Here is a 21,699-nt window from a genome sequence, read left to right as displayed (position 1 = left end):
TAATTGAATGAAAGAGTGAATAAACAAACTGATGAGTATCTTTGGGCAGCAAAGAAGCCTTTGATGCATACTGGATTCTAAAAGATCGTTGTTATTTATCACTATTATGATCATTGGCTCCAGACAGCAGTGAACTTCCCCAGGGAATAATATATCACAATCTCTGGCACTGGGATTTTTATACCTATGCTCACCTTTCCAGTTCCCCTTCTAAATTCTAATACCTCCTTTCCAATTTGAGAATGATTGCTTTGGCTAAATCATAGAAACATCAGGACTACTTGTACATGCCTGCTGCTGTACCCGTTCTTCTCTAAAAAAGCTTACCATGGGAATCATCACAGGAATGACGACGCATTAAATAAATTTCTCATTTCTTCTTAAGCTGTATTCTTCATCTCTTTCCCTTTTGGTAGGTGTTCCTAAAGGAGCAGGAACGACAACACCTACAGGATCTGCTTCACCAAGAGGTGCTCCGCAGAATCGTACTCCTGCAGCGCTGGTTCAGGGCCTTGCTATGTAGGCAGCATTTTCTCCATCTGAGACAGGCATCTGTTGTCATCCAGGTGGGAAGTAAAGGATTCTTTGCATGAGATTGGCCAGTTTATTTAGCATGTGTTTTAGTAACTAGAAATGTTTTATTGTGAAGCATTTAAGTAAGAATGTAAATTTCTTCAGAGATGCGAATGTGTCCTACTCATTTTTTAAATGTTCATAGCAACCAACAGATTGACCTGGAAATACAATCATAGACTACTAGTAAATATATTAATGTACAGTTGAAATTAAATTGAATTTATAATTGTAATGTCTTGTGAGGTATAATTAGGAGCAAAGGAGTTATGTGCCTTAATTTCCGTTGACAGTTATTTTTAGTTTTCTTAGTGATATTTGAGAATGGTACATATATTGTTGTTATAATTATTCAAAGTCATATTTTACATTTATCTTTTTATTTTTTCCCTCATTGATTTCTCCCTCATTGACAACTGTTTTCCATAGAACCTTTTTTATTTGTGCAAAAAAGTCTTTAATATCTTAATCTTTGAAATGTATGCACATTGACCCATTAGTACTGGCAAATTGTAGGTGAGAATATAGTGTAATTTATTAAAATTAATTTGTAGGGCATGACATCATCAAAAACTTAAATTATTTTAAGTTGTATAATTAACTTCATCAAGGTTATATTATCTAAAATTGTTATTTTCACTAAGCATATCTGGAAAACATTTTTTTTTACTTTAACCACCCACAATTTAGCTGTTTACCTACTTAATCTCTAGTTATGACATAAGAGATTTCTTTTTTCTTTTTTCTGTGAAAATTTGTTATATGATACCAGTTTTATTATTTTGTCTTCCCCACAGCAATTCTGGAGGAATTATGTACATCAGAAGCAAGTCAGAGATGCAGCTGTGCAGAAAGATGCTTTACTTATGGCGAGTGCGGCCACTCTTCTGCAAGCCTCCTGGCGTGCTCACTTACAGAGGCAGCGGTATTTGGAGCTGCGAACTGCCGCCGTTGTCATCCAGCGGAGATGGAGGGCGCGCTGTCGGCGGAGGCACTTGGCCGCTGTCTGTATACAGGCACGATGGAAAGGCTACAGGGAAAGTAAGAGGTATCAAGAACAAAGGAACAAAATTATCCTTTTGCAGTCACTGTGTAGAGGATTCAGAGCAAGACAAAGGTAATCTTCATTGCTATAATAATTAACTTCTCTTTTCTCAAGTACTTTGCTTATATGTCTGTGCTCTAACATTTGCCTAAACTTAAATTAGAACTGGTTGTGTACAGTTTGTCTTGTCTTCTAGACTGTGATCCCCCCAGCAGTTTTAAACCACATTGTGCGGTTTATAATATTGAATTAAATTGGATTGAAAACCTACATGGTCTATGGTTATAACCGCTAAGAATTAACTTTACATTAGGTTGAATCCTTAAAAATTGGCAACATTCCAACTGTTTTTACTTCATAAACTTTAATTTCATTTTTAAAGTTTATCTTAAAATAAGATGTTATTAAAATGAGAGCTTTGCTTCTGAGTTAACTTATGCTTTGATTAGAGTGCCCAATTGGGAATAATACACTTAATAAAAATCATCTCACTCATAGAAACAGAATTCTGAAATATGCATCCATGTTAAAGAAATATTTAATATTATAAAAAAATTTTTTTTTTCACTTTTTAAAAAATTCTGAATAAACTTATTCTCTCCATTGATAACCAAGAGATATCTCTAACCATTTTTTTTTTTTTTCTGTTTTGATACAGATTTAAATCTCTGAAAGAACAAAAAGTAAAAGAAACAAAACTAGAACTTGGATTGGCAAGTATCAAGCCATATGGGACTCTGGAAATTCACGGTTCAGACCCTTCAAAATGGGAGGATTGTTCATTTGACAGCAGAGTAAAAGCCATAGAGGAATGTAAATCTGTGATAGAGAGTAATCGAATTAGTCATGAAAGTTCAATGGACTGCTTGAATGAGTCCCCAAACAAGCGACAAGAGAGAGCCAGAAGTCAAAGTGGTGTGGACTTGCAGGAAAATGTGATTGTAAGAGAGAGACCCAAGTCCTTGGAAGATCTCCACCAGAAAAAAGTGAGTCGGGCCAAAAGAGAAAGTCGGAGAATGAGAGAACTAGAGCAAGCTATATTTAGCTTAGAATTGCTGAAAGTCCGTTCTCTTGGTGGTGTGTCTCCTTCAGAAGAACGTAGATGGTCTACGGAACTGATGCCTGAGGGCCTTCAGTCTTTACAGGGCACCCCTGATAGTGAAAGCTCGCAAGGAAGCTTGGAACTTCTGAGCTGTGAGGAGAGCCAAAAGAGCAAACCCGAGCCCGTAATTCTAGATGAAAGAGACTTGCCATTTGTACCACCTGAGGTATCTCACAGTCCAGATTTTGATCCACAGGACTATTCTTTCAGTGCCGCAAGTGAGACTAACTATACATTGACTCAAAGGGGGGCACCCTCTGACTCAGTGCATTTAAAGAATGGGGCTATGAAGGAAAAACTGGTTTGTAGTTCTGAACCTATTACCTGTAAACCACAGCTGAGAGACCCCTTTGTTTCAAATAGTTTGCCTACATTTTTTTATATTCCCCATCAAGACCCATTGAAAATGAGCTCCCAAGTAGACACAAGTGTCAAGAGAAGCAAACTATTGGAAAGTGAAGAAATGCTTCCATCTCTTACTTTGGATATCAGCAGGGAAGCTGGAAAGTACCACCTCCCAGGAGAAAATCAGGTTGTTGCTTCTTTGAATACAGATTCTTCAAATACTGTGCTGAAGAAGTTAGAAAAGTTGAACACTGAAAAGGAAGAAAGGCAAAAGCAATTGCAGCAGCAGAATGAAAGAGAGATGATGAAACAGATTCGCCGACAAAAAGATATTTTAGAAAAGGAGCGTAAAGCCTTCAAGACAATTGAAAAACCAAGAACTGGGAAGAGTTTTCTGGTACCATCTTTCCATCAGTCAAAGCAGAGAATAGAGAGACCATCCTCTCTACTCATCCTGAAAACCCCAAATAAGGATGAAGAACCCAGTATGGTTGGGACTCCGTCAGTAACTATAAAAGATTCTGTTCTTGCCCCAAAAGACAGTCCCTCTGCTCACTTACCCTTGAAGGATCGACCTGTCACTCTGTTCTTTGAAAGAAAAGGAGGCCCAGGCCAATCTCATACTGTCAAGGAATTATCCAAGACAGACGGAATGTCCACCCAACTGAATGTTGCCTGTAAACACTCTCATAGTCACATCTCAAAGAGAGAACACCTTAGGCCTGCTCAGGCTTGTAGCCGCAAATCTGATGACCCTTTCAGAGATGGAGCTACTAAGGCCATTTTTTTCACGCCAAAGGAAAATATGAGTAGTTCCCTGTAAGTGAAGTGTTTATTTTTATGTATAAATGAGAAACTTTTTGGAAATTTTCATTAAGGTGCCTTGGTCTACCTCAGTTATTTGTATGGGTGCTACTCAAATTAGCCATTTTCTGTGTAAAAAATTTCCTGATTGTTGACTATACCAGCCACCTGAAAATTGGATATAATTATACCCTGGGAGTCTCTGACTAAGCACAGGCAGCAGGATTTTTAGTTCCCCCATTAAGGGAGAAAGCATTTGTGGAGAGCCATAGAGTGGCTGGAAATGCCGTAGACATTCGGCAAATGCGGATTGCCCCACAGTTATTAGGTGTAGCAGTCCAAGCTTGTTTGTATCAGGCTTTAAAATTAATGGGATTTGTGATAGCTGTTGGCCTATTTATGGTCTTCATTAAGATCTTTGTACTTTTTTGAGGGGGGTGGATAAAAGCTATAATATTTACCATCTTAACCATTTCAAAGTGTACAGTTCAGTAGTGTTAACCATATGCACGTTGTTGTGCAACAAATCTAGAACTTTATCTTGCAAAACAAATTGAGTTACCCTTGAAAGCAACTCTCCTTTTCCCTTTACCCCCAGCCCCTGGCAACCACCATTCTACCTTCCGTTTATAAAAATGGCTACTTTATTTTATTTTTATTTTTGGCTGCACTGCGACCAGGGATTGAACCTAGGCCCTCAGCAGTGAAAGCTTGGAGTCCTGACCACTGGATAGCTGGAGAATTCCCTGCGACTACTTTAGATAGCTTGTATAACTGAAAGTTCCTTATATTTTTAAGTTGTCTTAACTAGTGGTAGCTGTGAGAAAGCTTTTAAGTGGTACATAAAACAAATTTTATAAAATTTAAAATATTTGTATTAAGCCCAGTTACACGGTGGATTCTTTCAGTTCTTGTGGAAGAATATCACTGTTTAAATGAAAGGAGAGCTATATCTTAGGGCTAAAAAAGTTAAATTTCATATTAACTGTGAAAATAACTTTCTCATCAAATCCTGAGCTTTTTAAAAAATATTTCAGTCTTTAAAAAACTGCATACAGATTTTATAGAAAATGGGCAAGAGACCATTGATATTTTATTTTTCCACTAAGAATTTTTATATCATAAAATGCAGTTGGACTACATGACAGCTTGAGATCCTAGTCCTGCCCATTAACCTGTAGATTGTCCGTAGCATATAAGCCCATCAAAAAATGTTAAGAACATACTATTTTCTGCTTTCTGATTTAGTTATGTGAGGGATGTGTGTGTGTGTGTGTGTGTGTGTAGTTGTTAGACCCATGAATCTGTTTTATAGAAGACTTCATTTCAGTCACTCAGTCGTGTCTGACTCTTTGTGACCCCATTGACTGTAGCACACCAGGCCTCCCTGTCCATCACCAACTTCTGGAGTTTATTCAAACTCATGTCCATTGAGTCGGTGATACCATCCAACCATCTCATCCTCTGTTGTCCCCTTCTCCTCATGCCTTCAATCTTTCCCAGCATCAGAGTCTTTCCAAATGAGTCAGTTCTTTGCATCAGGTGGCCAAAGTATTAGAGTTTCAGTTTTAGCATTAGTCCTTCCAATGAATATTGAGGACTGATATCCTTTAGGATGGACTGGTTGGATCTCCTTGCAGTCCAAGGGACTCTCAAGAGTCAAAAGCATCAATTCTTTGGCACTCAGCTTTCTTTATAGTCCAACTCTCACATACATACATGACTACTGAAAAAACCATACCCTTGACTAGATGGATCTTTGTTGGCAAAGTAATGTTTCTGCTTTTTAATACGCTGTCTAGATTGGTCGTAACTTTTCTTCCAAGGAGCAAGTGTCTTTTAATTTCATGGCTGCAGTCACCATCTGCAGTGATTTTGGAGCCCCAAAAAATAAAGTCTGTCACTGTTTCCACTATTTCCCTATCTATTTGCCATGAAGTGATGGGACCAGATGCCATGGTCTTAGTTTTCTGAATATTGAGCTTTAAGCCAACTTTTTCACTCTCCTCTTTCACTTTCATCAAGAGGCTCTTTAGTTTTCTTCACTTTCTGCCATAAGGGTGGTGTCATCTGCATATCTGAGGTTATTGATATTTCTCCCGGCAATCTTGATTCCAGCTTGTGCTTCTTCCAGCCCAGCATTTCTCATGATGTACTCTTCATATAAGTTAAATAAGCAGGGGGACAATGTACAGCCTTGATGTACTCCTTTTCCAATTTGGAACCAGTCTGTTGTTCCATGTCCAGTTCTAACTGTTGCTTCCTGACCTGCATATAGGTTTCTCAAGAGGCAGATTTCAAAAACATTAATCATACTTGTGAATTACTCCTTTTATCATTTTGCCAAGATACAGTCTTAACAGCTACTTGACCTAGTTTACTTTATCTTATTAACAACTATTTATCTTCAGAATGATAATGTATTAGATTGTTTGCATGAAAGCTTAAGGAAAATCCATACTTCACATCTTCTCTTATTCTGTAAGTAATACTAGAAACATTAGCATTTTATAGAATTGTAAATGTTAGTGTTTCTAAGTTATCTATTCAGTTACCACATGTTATAGATGAGGTCACTGGTGCCCGTAGACATGAAATGACCTGGATAAGGTCACATAGTTAGAAATAGTTGAGCCCAGAATTTGAGTTTCCTGATTAGAAATCAGCATTGGGTGTCCTGATTAGGAAGTAACATTAGATTAGTGTTCTTTCTATGCCATAGGGTGGTAAGTGCATTGTAGTCTTCATCTGGTTAGTAAGGGAGAACAAAAAAGAAATCATGGAGAAACTTAAGAGAAAATGCTGTGAGTTTGAAGGTTAATCAGAGTAGCTAGGTGCTATCAAAGGTCCTGTTAATAGTCTCTCTTTTGGAGAACAAATCAAAGATAAATGACTCAGCTGTGGCAAGAGAGATTTGAATAATCAAAAGGGAATCTTTTAGGACAACCTAGGATTGCTGGACTTGATTTTATAGTGGTCAGAAAGGGAGGTCTCTAAGATTTTAGCTGTAAGAAAGGTGTGTTTAGGGATTATTGGACAAGATAACCTAGGCCTTCATGGAAGATTCTGAATGCAAGGGCAATTAGTCTGCCAAATGATATTTGTTTACTTTAAACTCAGCAGTATGCTAGAAGGTAAAATATGATTTTCAGTGAGTTTACAGTCTTGCTAAGAAGAGGTGAACAATATGTTACTGATAAATTTTAAGATTGATGGTCCTGAGTTAATATAGATAATTGGGTTCATAAAAGTATAGGAAAATTATAGGTTCTCTTTAGATTTTCATCAGACACAAACATTCATTTCTGCAGAGAATTTAATGATAAAGTAGTCATGTCATGTGGTTATTCAAGCAAAAATTAAATTCTCATAAACTAACTCTATAGCGTCTCTATGGTTTGGAGCATACTTCTTTTAGTTTGGTAACAATTTCCTACTCTGTCAGTGTTGATTTTATTCTGTACAGCCTCAAGTTTTAAAACTAAGCCAACTGATAAAAGTTGCAGAGAGATTTCAGAAAGAAAACTTGTTTGTCAATAGAACCATCTCCCTGTAAAGCAAAGTGATGAGATCCTCATCACTTGGTAGCTACTTATCAGGTGTTTTATAATGATGAGCGTGTAAAGACCCCTTCTAAGACTAATTCTTAAGATTTGTGGACTTAGTATTTTCCCTTTCTCATCATCAAATCCATTTCTTTGACCTGGCTTGTTAGACTATATGTTATGCTATCCTTTTAAGACTGCTGCCATGAGTTATCTGCTAAGAATCAAAATGTAATCCTGTTGTTTCATCCAAAGTGTCACCACGGAAGCCTTGAACAGTGGAAATCCTCAACTCCAGAAACAAGATGAACCAACTTGGAAACCTGTAAAGTTAACTGGGCCGGGCCAAGGAGAGGTAAGTGTTGAATTTTGTTTTATTTATCTTCTATGCAAAATAGGTGCATACTGTTTTGGAAATTACTGTTCTTGTAGTTAGAACACTTCATCAACTCATTTACTCCCAAGTGTTTATAGAAGCCATGAGTTAAGTCTGTTATACTCAGAGAGGAATACTTCAGGTAGGGAAGGATGCCTACAAATCCAGATTATATTTACAAAGAAGGAATTCTAAAAGAAAAGAAGGCAATTTTTGCAGGTGACTTTGGTGACTTACAATGGCAGTGAAAAATGACTTCCTTGGCTATGGAGCAGAACAGTGTGGATTTAGCTTCCATTCTTATTCTTTGTCCAGAGTAATGAATATGGATTGCTTTTTTATGGCTGTCACTTCTAGTGGAAAAGGCATGGGGCGGGAGGGGATGTTTCAAGAAATTCATGAGCTCTTTGATGTCTTTCATTGGCATCGTCTCCCAAAAAGCCAAAACAAAACATTGTTGTGTTATTTGTTTTATCATTTGGTCAAGCAGGTTGCCAGACCGGCCCATAAAAAGAAAGCTCGAATGGCGCGGACGCGCTCCGATTTCTTGACTAGAGGTACTTTTGCCGATGGGGAGGGGGATACAGAGGAAGATGATTACGATGACATTATTGAGCCCCTTCTCTCCCTTGACCAAGCTTCTCACTCTGAGCTAGGGCCTGCACCCAGCCTGGGTCAGGCCTCTCACAGTGACTCCGAAATGGTAATTTTATAGCAATATAAGAAAAATAGGCAACAAGCAAATCTGATGGAAATAGTCTTTGCTAATCTAAAGCTAACCTTCACAGCTTCTTCTCCATATAATGGTTTGTACGTGGGAAACCTCAGTGAACACAGCAACTAAAGCTAAACCTTAATTTAACAGGACTTGGATTAAGGGCACTTTAGCAGTATATGTCAGTTAAATCATAAATTAGGCAAAAAATATTAGAATTATTTAACTTAGCACTAACATAGAAGTTTTCTGTGTTTTATTTTAAAAGTTTCTAGAACAAGAGCCTCAAACTTTTTTTGTAAAGGGCCAGATATTAAATATTTCAGATTCTATGGGTCATACAGTCTCTGCTGGAACTAGTTAACTCTACTATTGTAGAATGGAAATCGCCGTAGGCAAGTGAACAAAGGTGCATGGCTGTGTTCCAATAAAACTATTTACAAACAGGCAATGGGCTTTATTTTACCTGCTAGCCCTAGCTTCCTGATCTCTCTGTGTTCTAGTGAATAGAATATATGTTAAACAATCCAGTAGCTTTTAACTGAAATAGTATTCTCTCTCTCTCTCTCTTTTTTTTTTTTGCATTTAAACCTGCTTCCCCTCTGCATTTTTTAGTAATAAAAAATAAACATGAATTTTTTAAAAATTTAATGAGAAATGCCAAAAATATCTTTCTGGACCAACCCAGCCAACTAAAAAAGGCTGTAGATAATGTGAATTTATATTAATCACAAAGTATAACATTAACATTATGTTTAAATAAAGCTGCAAAAATAAAATAGCTTTATTATCATATCTCAGCCCAAATTAGGTACATATAGTTTGATAAATTTGAGTGTATTTATGGATATAAAGTGTTTGATTTTGGAATTGGCCTGGAAAATACAGTAGGAGTACCCTGTATGCCTACTGTGTACTAAATGTTATCACTGAGGAAGTAGAGTGATATGCATTTTATTTACATGCATATTCTTAATTAAGTTTAGTCTCTAATGTTCTTCTGTAGTATCTGTTCATTACGGGAGGAACATTTTAGGGTGGTCTTCTTTTGACTCATTAAATATTTTATCAATATTCAAAGAATTATTTTAAGCTGTTTGGGGGCTTCTCTGGTGACTCAGATGGTAAAGAATCTGCCTGTCATGTGGGAGACACAGGTTTGTTCCCTGGGGCGGGAAGATCCCCTGAAGAAAAGAATGTCTACCCGCTCCAGTATTCTTGCCTGGAGAGTTCTATGGACAGAGGAGCCTGGCGGGCTCATGGGGTCGCAGAGTCAGACACAACTGAGCAACTAACACTTTCACTTTTTTTTTTAAACTTTCAGGCTATTTGTGCCAAAGACCTAGTTAATTAAAATTATCGTTAAGTTCCAGAATATTCTCATTGTCTTTATCTTTTGTTGGAGATAGACCCAGTTTTTAAATGATAATATGGATATTCTAAGGAAGAAAAAATAAAATAACCAACAAAAATAGAAAAATGCACAGCCAGTTATCTAATTAGACTAATGAATCATTACCCTGAACCAAATGGTAAAAGTTGCTCAGCCTGTATGTTCATTAATATATCAAGTTAGAATCAAAGACTTCTCTTCAGTGTAGGAATAAATAACTCCACTTTGGAGATGGCCCTGTTTTTGAGTTATAATTATTGAAACGTATTCTATCATATGCTTAGTTGGTTGAAGATGAAATTATGTAATGGAGCAAACTAATTTTAATGAAAAAACACTGCTATATATTTCTAGTATAAATAGGGAACATACTTAAATTATGCTCCAGTTTTTATTAGTTGAAGAATTTGGCATTTGTAATTGCTATTTTGTTCCTGAGAGTTTCCTTTGGTACAAACCTCAGTCCTTTTGGTGGTAGAATTCTTTCTGAGAACTCTTATTGAGATGAACCAGGAAGCTGGGCTTTCTGCTTGGAGCATTCAGCCCCTCTAAGGGTTCTATCTGGCAGCCTTTGCCTGGGACTCTGTTCACCTGCTTGACAGTCACCGCATGCCAGTAGTTGTAGAGCGCCCTCCTGCACAGTGTGGTAGTCACCTCTCCAGCTTTCTCCCTGTCCTTGTGTTTCATCACTAGCTATTTTAGGAATAGGTTGTGGTGTTTGTTTCTGGTGGACACTTGCATGAAGAAGCTTTGCTTTCTCTAGGCTATGCTGACAGATACTTATTGGGGTTGGGGGTGGGAAGGGTAGGGACAGTTTTAAAGTATGTTTCTGTTTATCTGAAAATATGCCATGTTCTAATGTTATCTGATATTGTGAAAATGAAGACTAATTATTTCTAACTGGAATCTACTGAATTATCAAATTCTGAATATCTTCAGGGTTGTAAATGGTATGATTTTTTAAAAAAAGCTGGATAGTTTTTTTTTTTTCCCGGACAAAGTGACTTAGTAACTCTGACGTTTGCTAAGAAGTGTGTCATTCCTCAAGGAAGCCATCAACTGACCTTTCCATTGTGAAATAACTGATCCTAATGAGATAGAAACAGTTAGATATGAATTCCTTCAAGGGGATTTGATAAGCATTACCTCTGGAGTTGACAAATCGGTAATTAGTTGTTACCTGCAATGAAGGCGTGGAAGTGAGAGTGGTAGTTTCCGTCTTTAAGACCTTGGTTTTTTTCCCCTACTTGTAACTCTGCCATTTGAATAACTGTTTAGTCTCTGTATGCTGCTTTCACTTAGTTTTTAAACACAACATGTTGGTTTTTACCCAAGAACAACATGTTCTGCTAAGCAGCATTTTAAAGATAGCTTTCATATAGCTTTTTATTTAGTCTCTGAATCTTGTGGATGGTGAGTTAATAGAATCATTTCTGCCCCTTATTTGTAGGATTGATATAGGTAACAGAGTTTTCTCTGTATACTTTCTTCTGCCATTCCCTACACTTACGGCAGTCATCTCCATGGGTCTGACTTTATCTCCTGTATGATAAAACTGAGTTTTCATTTTCATTCTTCAATACAGAAGAATTACTGTACTTCTTACCTTCCTATTTCTGTTTGTATTTCTCTGAGATACTCTTCACTTCTTATCTGTGTTGAATTTTCCTTCTCTTACTCCGCAGAAAACCGCCAGGAAAAAAACCCATTGATCAAGCACGGCTAAGTCTGTTAGCTTATTTTACAGTAAGGGGAAAGCCATGTCGAATAGGTCTTAGAAATTTTTCAGAAAGGGGAAGTCAGGAAAGGATATTTATAATATTTTAGGACCTAGGCTAGTGATTTTGAGGTGAGTGTTGCAAGTTGGGGGCTTCCCAGGTGGCTCAGACGGTAAAGTGTCTGTCTGCAATGCAGGAGACCCGGGTTCGATACCTGTTGGGAAGATCCCCTGGAGAAGGAAATGGCAAGTTGGAAAACTGGTGAATTGAACAGTTTATGGCATAAAAAGTTTAGATTGGTGGCCCCAGGACAGCAGCTTATTGCATACACTTAGTATTTATTTATTTTTTAGCATACTGTTTTCTATTTTATTTTGTTTAATTTCTTCAAGTCTGTTAGGGCTCTCTGGTTTTCAGTTTTGTTATTCAGATTTTCATTAATTTTTTTTTTTTTGCCCCCCTTTGGCTGTACCTCTCAGCTTACAGGATCTTAGTTCCCTGAACAGAACTTGAACCCCTGACCATGGAGTGAGATCCTAACCACTAGGCCACCAGGGAACTCCCTACACTCAGTATTTATATATGTATTTTATTCCCCCCAAAAAAGTCAGAGGACAAGTCATAGCATTGCCATTTTCTGCTGTTTGCTTAGGTAGAATTTTCCTATGAAACTATCTGGGATTGGTACTTTTTTGTAGCATAAGTTCCTCTATTTCTTCTAGGAGAATTAGCCTTTAAAGCTTTCTGTCTAATAAGGCCAATTTTGGCAACTAGTTTTTTCCATTTTATCGTTCAGATTTACTTGCTTAGAGGTCTATAAAGTAGTCTCATGATTTAAAAAAGTCCTGTTTCAGTGGTTATTTTCCTTTTGTCAGTTCTTATTTCATAGATTTTTTTTTACCTAGTTATTTGTCTATTTTGTTAATTTTTTCCAGGGTAACAGGATCTGGTTTTATTTATTATATTCCCTATTTTTTTCATTCTCCACTGATTTGTGTTTTTACCTTATCTTTATTATTTATTATATTTTCTTTTGGTTTACTTTCTTATTTTTCTAGTCTTTGAGTGGATAATTTAATTCATTTATTTTTATTGATACAGGTTTTTAAGGCTGTGAATTCTCCTCTGATCACACTTCAGATGTATCTCATTTATTTTAATGTGTAAAGGATTTATTGTTTTTAAGAAAATCTGTAATTTTAGTTTATATTTCTTTTTTTACCTGAAACTTGCTTAATAAAATTTTTTTTTAGTTTTCAGATGAAGAGCCTTTTTGTTTTTAAATCTTTGTTAGTTTCTAGTTTTATTGTATTCTGATGAAAGACTATTTATAATGCTTCTGTTTGATCAAATTTATTGGTATTTTCTTTGTTACTTAGAATATGATCAGTTTTTATGAATGTTCCATGTACATTTTTTAAATTGAAATATATATGATTGCAATATTATGTTACTTTCAGATATACTATATAATGATTTAGCACTTGCCTACATTTTGAAATGATCACCATAATCAGTTTAGAATCATCAGTCCCCATACAAGGTTATTATAATACTGCTGACCATATTCCTTATGCTCTATACACATACCCATGACTTGTTTATTATTGAACTGGAGGTTTGTACCTCTTACTCGCAAAACCTACACCTCTTCTGCCCACCTCTCCTTCCCCCTACTCCCTTCTGGCAACCACCCATTTGTTCTTTGTATGCATGAGTCCTTTTTCATTTTGTTTTTGTTTTTTAGAATCCACATGTGAGAACATGCACTTTTTGTCTTTGTCTTTGACTTACTTCACTTAGTAGAATTCCCTCTAGATCCATACATGTTGGCTCAAATGACAAGAATTCATTTTTATGGCTTAGAAATATTCCACACATATATGTGTGTGTTTATATATATACCACATCTTTTTTATCCAGTCTTCTATTGGTGAGCACTCTGCTACTTCTATAACTTGGTCATCATAAATAATGCTGCAATGGACATTGGAGTGCATATATCTTATATTAGTGGTTTTTTTCCTTAGGATAAATACCCAGAAGTGGAATTTCTGGATCATAACATAATTCCGTTTTTAAATTTCTGCGGAACTTCCATACTGTTTTCCATGGTGGCCATACCAATTTACATTCCCACTAATAGTGAATGAGGGTTCTCTTCTATCCATATCCTTGCCAGCACTTGTTACTTGTTGAATGTGTGTTTGATAAGTTGTATTCTCTATTCAGAGTGTAAAATTTCAGTATACATCCATAATCTCTACTTTACTGATAATGTTATTTGTCTTCTATATCCTTATTATTTTTTATCTGTCTTATATCAGATGCATGTTAATATCATTCCTGTTACTCATTGTGAATTGTACCTTTTAGTATTAAAAAGTGTCCTTTGTCAGCTTCCATGTTTTTTTGCTTGAATTCTACATTAGTAATATCACAGCCTCCGTTTTCTTATTCTTTCCATTTGCCTAGAATACTGTTGTTTGTCCTTTTAACTTTAGCCTGTCTGAATCCTTTTGTTTAGAGGTGTGTTTTTTATACAGTATAGTTGGCCCCTGATTTGTGAGCCAAAGTAAAAAATCTTTCCCTTACTAGGTGAGTTAAATCTATTCATGTTTATTGATGAAAGTGAGAGATTAATTCTCAACTTGCAATTAATTTTGTTATGATCATGTTATGTTAAATTTGCTGTGTTCATTTTTTTTCTCTTTTATTTTTTTAAATTTCTTTTGATGTTTAGCAAACATTGTGGTCTTGTTCTGTTGATTGTTTTCTTTTATGTGTAACTTTAAAAAATGCCTTTAATATTTTAAAATTTAATCAATAATACTCTAATTAGTCATTTTTAAATGCGTAATGTTCTTACCTATTGTGACACAACTGTTGGTGAATTATTCTAGTCTCTATTCCCTTCTACTCCTGTTTTTTTAAGCTTTTATTCCTACTTTGTCAGAATATGTAATTTTGTATACAATTCTTTCACCATATTCCCAGCTTTGTTTTTGTCTTAGATCTACTATTAAATGTATTAAATTATCACTTCAAATATTTTGCAGAAGTTTCCCTGTTTATCTCTTGGTTGGACGAAGCTCTTCCCTTAGGTTACTCAAAGGGCCAACAATATGGAATTCCCTGAGATCTTTCTGTGGCCTTGATATTTGAAGGGACATCTTGGCTACATATAAAGTCCTTGATTCATATTTTCTTTTTCTGAGTTATTTGAAAATGCTATTTTGTTATTGTCTTACTTTGTCTGTTATTGTTGGTAAGTCTATTGCCAGTCTAAATCTCTTGCCCTTATAAGTTATTTGATCTTTTTACTTGCAGACCTTGAGAATTTTTTCTTTAAAGTTTAGGCTATGTCTTTAAGTTGATAACTACTGATTAATTATCCTGTATATCTAGATTTATCAGGTCCTGTATCTTTTGTCTCTGTCTTTAGATGGGTTTGATTTTTTTCTTACTTTTCCATTTGATATTCTTTTTTTTCCATTCACCCTACTTGATATTGTTTGCTAAATTGTCAGAAAACATGAGCTGGTATTTCCCATTTAGCATTTTTATTGACCCAAGTGCCCTTTACTTTGGATTACTGTTTGAATTTAATGGAATTTTTAGTAGGTTCTTTTATTTTAATGAATCTCTGAGTAATATGAATGTATTTTTGTATGTTTTTAATAGGTGTAATTCTCAAATAATTCTGTAATCTGAGTTTTAATTACAGTGCTATGATAATAATTACTTGGCTTTAAAGTCTTTACATATGTAATTATTACAGACATCACAGCGGTTTTCTTCAGTTGATGAAGAAGCAAAGCTTCATAAGACCATGTCTCAAGGAGAGATTACGAAGTTGGCAGTGAGACAGAAGGCTTCAGATTCAGATATAAGGTATAAAGCATACACTGAAAGTTAATAGGGGTAATATAATTTTATTTACTAATAGACTATAGCTAAATACTGAGCATCTGTATAAAAGCATAATTCATTAATCTATTCATCAATAGATTTAGAAAGTTTTGAAATTCATTTTTCAGCAAATACTAAGCACCTACTCTGACAGAAACAAACAGTTCAGATATATATAATAAACTTTGTCTTTTTATATGTTAGCACTGTGATTTGGGCAAAATCGTTCTTTTTTTTTTTTTGGCCACACTGTTTGGCCTGTGAAATCTTAGTTCCCTGACCAGGGATCAAACCCATACCCCCATGCAGTGGAAGTGCAGTCTTAACCACTAGACCACCAGGGAAGCCCCAGGGCAAAGTCTTAACATCATTAATAATGACTTAGGATTTTGGTTGTAAAGAAAAGACATTAGATGAGATGAGAGTATTTCATCTGAAATATAAATAAACTGAAAATATTTCCCAGTTTTGGACTTGAATTCTGCTCTGACTTAAGTGTTTTACAAATGGAACTGGAAAAAGCTTTCAGGAAATAACTGTTCTTTTTAGGAAAGTATATGAAGTTTGTATTTATCAAGAGTATGTCTTTGTGTCCCTTATTGCATTATGTAAGGCAGTTGGTTCCTCACTGATATGAGGTCTTCACTGATATTGAATATCACATTGAATATCTATCTGGTTCATAACCCTATTAAAGATCACTTTCTCAATGACTGTAGAGGCATAATCCAAGGTAACCCAAATCTAGAGCAGATTATGCTGGAGATGAAACTTTGAGAAACAATATATAACATAGTAGAAAAATATACAAGTGGAGATAGCAGATTAAATATACAAATTTAATTTCCATATCCTCCTAAAATAGCCTCTATAGGACAAAAGCAAAAAAGCAACAGGAGACAAAAATAATAAAAATGTGGAATCCAAAAGGTAAATAGACAAATTTTAAATGTCTTAATAGATAGGAGAAAGCTGAACCTTAAGCCAACTGAGAAAGAAGAGTCTGACTGGCTGATCTTGCCCAACCCTAGCAGAAAATAGGAGATATATTTTCTGGAAAGGATAAAGCAAAAGATTTCTGCACTTAGAGGTAACCAGATATACTTGAGGATTGAGGTGCATATTTGGAACCAGGGGGATTTTATGAATGTTTACATACTGAATGTTAAGATCCCTCAGATTTTATTCTGTATTCAGCTCCCATGTTTCACATAACCTCTAAGCAGATGATTCAAAGAGTCTTTGGGACTTTGGTCCAACCCTCAAGAAAAGACCTAAAGATATTGGTATCAGCCAGATACCCTGCAAGGGCAACCACGGTTTGGAAGCCCCACCAATGCACACTAGAACTTTCAGGCATGTGAAAGTGAAAGTCGCTCAGTTGTGTCCAACTGTTTGTGATCCCATGGACTACAGACCATGGAATTCTCCAGGCTAGAATACTGGAGTGGGTAGCCTTTCCCTTCTCCAGGGGACCTTCCCAACCCAGGGATCAAACCCAGGTCTCCCACATTGCAGGCGGATTCTTCACCGGCTGAGCCACAAGGGAAGCGGTTCCGAGCATGATCACCACACATTGAGGAGCCATCTTAAATGAAAGAAACTAAAATTAATGTATAAAATATAACTTGGAAGAAATAAACTATACGGGGAAAGAAAACTTCAAGACAGATACATAAAACTATCAATAGATCTTCTGCATAAAGAAATACAACTATATTCATGAAATTAGAATAGTCGAAAGGGAAACATCCATAATAAAAAAAGAGCATTTGAAAATTGAAACTACAATAGCATAAAGAAGTCCAAAGCATGAGAAAGAAAGTTGATATCTGTCAGAAATTTGAACAAAAAGACAAAGGGAGAGAAGAGGCAAGAAAAGAGAAGAAAATTAGAGAAGCAGTTTAGGACATCCAGTGACCCACTTGTAAGAACTCTGGAAAGATAGGACAAAGAATATGGACAGGAGCAAATCATTAATAAATTCAGGTAAATGTCACAGAATTGAAGGACCTGAGCTTCTAGATTGACAAGGCTCAACATAATGAATGAAAATAGACCCATACCAAAAGACATGTCATCATAAAATAGTGGAGACAAAAGAAATCTCCATTATGATCCTGAAAGTAGCTTTACAAATGATGGTTGTACAGCATTCACAGAGGGAACCATGCTAGATTAGAGCAGGTTAGAAGGCTCTGGGAAAGATTTAAGAACATGGAACTGATGGAGTACCTAACTGTGTTTCAACATATTGAGAGGAGATATTCATAAATGGGGAAACACTTGGAGGTGAATTGAATGTAGAAAAAAGAGCAAATATAAAATAAAATATTAACTCTAAAAAATGAGTTATATAGGGTATATGCCTCAGTTGTGAATATTACTTACATAGTAAAAAAAGGTGAATACTACTAAAAAAAAAAAACTGTATATTGACCTAACTAAAATTACAATATTCTGTTGGAGGGGGATGTCTGTGTTTATGGAGGGTATAGAACTGGAGTGTTGGAATGTGCTTAATTTATTACCTGTGGTCACAAGTATGATAGCAGTATAAGTTTGGTGAATATTAAAAGAACCATTTAAGTAAATTCTAAAGGGTTGTTTAGGCATCAGAAAAGGGATAAGAATAGCAGGGGGAAAGCTCTATCATTTGTAATAAGCTTTGTGGAACAATTTCTTTTCATACCATATAGATGTACAAGTTTAGTAATATGCTATTAAAAAAAAAAAAAAGAGGGCACCATGAATAAAAGAAAATTGACTTCCAAAGCAGATAGACCTGATTTTAACTTCTGTCTCTATCAGCCCTCTGAGCCTCAGGTTGTTCATGTGTGGTTAGGATAAAAATACTTATTTATCATGGCAGTTGTGAAAAGTAGTCATTGTAAGTAAGGCCCGGTGCCTGGCTTCTAGAAGATGCTCAAAAATTTTTTCTTTTTTGGTAGACAAACATACAAAGGAACCAACACTAAATGTACAAGTAAGCCTCCTAGTACAGAGTTAGGATACATGGGTTATCCTAACTCTTGTTAGGAAACAAGGGGAGAAGAAAACTACCAGTGAAACCTGATACTCACTCAGAGGTTTCAAGCTGTTATTGTCTCAGGATATTTCTTGGATGCATGTGATGGGAGAGAGTATGTAAGTGCTAAGAATGAGGCAATGTTGCATAGTAGGTATGATCCTCCACTTTGTCACTCACTGGCTGTGTAACCTTGGGAAAGTCACCTAATATTTAAACCACCAGTTTTTCACCTGAAAACTGTTTATGGTTTGAATGTAAATTTGTTGTTATAGGTATTTAAGGTAACTCTATACAAGTACTTATGCCTGGAGCATAAGTACCTATATCATAATAACTAATATGATTATATGATAATAACGCATATAAATGGTGGTTTTAGTTAACATCTCTGGCTCTCATTTCTGTTTTCAAGATGAGGAGACTCATTTACTTTCCAGATGAAGTTTAACTGTACAATTGAAGATTAAATATGACTTAAGCTTAACTGTGAAGGTTAAATGAATTAATTCATATGAAAGTTGTTTATGTAATTTAAAGTGATATACAAATAATGTCAATAGGACATGCTGATTGCCATTTTTACTTTTTTTTTCTTTTTGCTAAACAGACCTCAGAGAGCTAAGATGAGATTCTGGGCCAAAGGGAAACAAGGAGAGAAGAAGACTACCAGAGTGAAACCTGATACTCACTCAGAGGTTTCAGCACTCTTTGCTGGCTCAAATATGATTCCAGCTCATCAGTTTCCAGATGGTAAAAATGGACAAAGGGTGGAGATTGTCTTCATAATTTGTTTACTCATTCTGAAAGTTTTCTATCCCTCTAGTATTTGTAACAGTAATCCTCTTGGCAAGATATTCTATTGAGATAGGACCAAGATTGTTAAATCCTTCCTTAACTAAAAGATAATTATAGAATTATATTTTACCTATAAGAGTAGTTTCAAGGAAATACGGCACCAAAACAATGAAGTAACAACTTCAAGAATAATTGTGAATCTTTGATTAGCTTCAGTTTTCTAAAGTGTAAAAATTTAGCCACCATTCATTCACCTAACAAGTATATATTCCTGCTGCTGCTGCTGCTAAGTCACGCCTGTCGTGTCCGACTCTGTGTGACCCCATAGATGGCGGCCCACCAGGCTCCCCCATCCCTGGGATTCTCCAAGCAAGAACACTGGAGTGGGTTGCCATTTCCTTCTCCAATGCATGAAAGTGAAAAGTGAAACTGAAGTTACTCATTCGTGTCCGACTCTTAGCAACCCCATGGACTGCAGCCTATCAGACTCCTCTGTCCATGGAATTTTCCAGGCAAAAGTACAGGAGTGGGTTGCCATTGCCTTTTCCATATATATATTCCTAGTAAAAATTAATAAGATAGCAGCAGCTAATATTTGATTGTTTACTATGAAAAAGGCACTGTGCTAAGCATTTTGGATGTATTGACTCGATCCTCACAGCCATTTTTTGAGGTTGGTATGATATTTTTCCCACTTTACAAATGAGAAAGCTGAGGCACAGAGAAGTTATTTGCTTATACACGTATAGCAGTTGTTAGAGCTGAGATCTGAATTCAGGCGAACTGGCTCTAGAGTCCGTATTCTTAACTGTTGTGCTAAAAGATCTACTGTATGTCAATTGCTAGGACTTTATAATGGTAGCTGTTATTTTAATTTTGGGGCATCAATCATAGCACATAACAAGTACCCAATAGTTAGTTCATCTGTTGATATGGTTTCTCTAAATGCTAGAATTACTGACTCTCCAAGGATTGCAGTAATCCCAACATTTGAAGATTAGCCCTTTCTCTCCAAGGCCTTTGCTTAAGTATGTATGAGCGTTTTTAATTACTATGTAAAGATGCCAGCTATCTTCAATAGGGGGGATATATATCAGAGGTGGTTATGTGATAATGAGTGGGTAAAATACCAATGAGTGGGTGAAATGTCAGTATTGAATAAAACAGAAATAGGCCCTAGGAAGAAAATTATTATCTCTAAGTAGAAATAGAACAGACCAAGTTAAAATAAGTAAACAAAACTTGTCACATCTAGGCTAAGATAAAAATAAAGGGACAGAGGGTAAGATAAGATAAAGGGAGGAAAGATGATCAAGTTTCATAGAGGCATGGATCAACCATAGCGGAAGCACCTGTGTGTCAGAGGGGAAAACTGGTAGACGTTTAATTAGAATCCTGTTTTTCTGTCTTGTGACTCTGCTCCTATCAGTTTGCAAACTGATATGGATAAAACCAGTAGTAAATTAAGTGAATTCTACAAGTTCAGTTTGGAAAATTTGAAATTCCTACGAGGATCCATTTCTTATGTTTTATCTGTTTTATAGTAGTCATTCTAAATTTTTCATTTTTCACAGTTATATTTTCTACTGCTTATTTCCAAGAAGGAATTAGGAAATTCTTTGAGTGTTTGCTTAATAAGGATACATGTATAAAAATTAAAATTGTACCTTTTTATTTATCTTTGAGTAAAAATTTATTAAGGTAGCCCTTGTATTTAAGGCTGATCTAGTATTATAGACAGTTTCTTTAGTAACCATTATTTCTTTTAGTATAAAGAAAGATATTGTTTGTTAAATGAAATAATTAGATACTTGTATATCTAGGTTATATAATGGAATTAATATTAGTTGACACCAGTTTGAATATACTTGTATCCTCTCTATATCTTCATATTTTTTATTCTGGTGCCATATCTGAAATTTAGTTTGTCTCATTTCCTGCCTATTGTGGCATTTAGCATATGGAAGGCTACTTGTTTCCCTTTATTATCAGAATTAAGCTTTTAGATGGAATGAGTATATACCATTGGCCAGAAGATAAGGTAAATATGTGTGAGAAAAACAGGTATGTGAAATGGGACCAACATTCTTATCAAGCCCCAGGTAGGCATTTGTGCCAGGTACACTGGCAAATCCAGTGTAGTTCTAGATTCCAGTGGACTACATGGAACCAAAGTTCCCTGGTGTAAACAATTGCGGAAAAATTTTGTTGTGTTTTCCAATATTATATACAAAACTGGTTCAGTCCAGGAATTGTCTGAGAAATTAATACAATTTTGAGGGAAGTATGCATATGAAAGAAAATCCTAAATAGTAAAGAGACCTAAGCAGAAGTGAACCAATTGA

The 21,699-nt window shown here is 35.7% G+C and overlaps 1 protein-coding gene across 12 annotated transcripts in view; it reads left to right on the top strand.

Annotated features, from left to right (window-relative positions):
* The window catches only part of MYO9A (myosin IXA), a 255,948-nt gene that overhangs the window by 180,880 nt on the left and 53,369 nt on the right, over nucleotides 1-21,699 (top strand). For 8 of the 12 annotated variants that reach the window (XM_055536869.1, XM_055536874.1, XM_055536873.1 and 5 more), the window contains 7 exons: nucleotides 417-566; nucleotides 1,371-1,690; nucleotides 2,277-3,884; nucleotides 7,670-7,769; nucleotides 8,278-8,493; nucleotides 15,398-15,510; nucleotides 19,167-19,309. In XM_055536869.1, coding sequence (XP_055392844.1) covers nucleotides 417-566; nucleotides 1,371-1,690; nucleotides 2,277-3,884; nucleotides 7,670-7,769; nucleotides 8,278-8,493; nucleotides 15,398-15,510; nucleotides 19,167-19,309 — 2,650 coding nt within the window. The remainder of the gene's footprint in view (nucleotides 1-416; nucleotides 567-1,370; nucleotides 1,691-2,276; nucleotides 3,885-7,669; nucleotides 7,770-8,277; nucleotides 8,494-15,397; nucleotides 15,511-19,166; nucleotides 19,310-21,699) is intronic. The other 4 variants (XM_055536880.1, XM_055536872.1, XM_055536877.1 and 1 more) reach the window with 2 other exon arrangements.

The sequence above is a fragment of the Bubalus kerabau genome, chromosome 10, assembly GCF_029407905.1.
Source record: "Bubalus kerabau isolate K-KA32 ecotype Philippines breed swamp buffalo chromosome 10, PCC_UOA_SB_1v2, whole genome shotgun sequence".
NCBI classification, from domain to species: Eukaryota; Metazoa; Chordata; class Mammalia; order Artiodactyla; family Bovidae; genus Bubalus; species Bubalus kerabau.
This window is presented reverse-complemented; position numbering and strand designations above follow the sequence as displayed.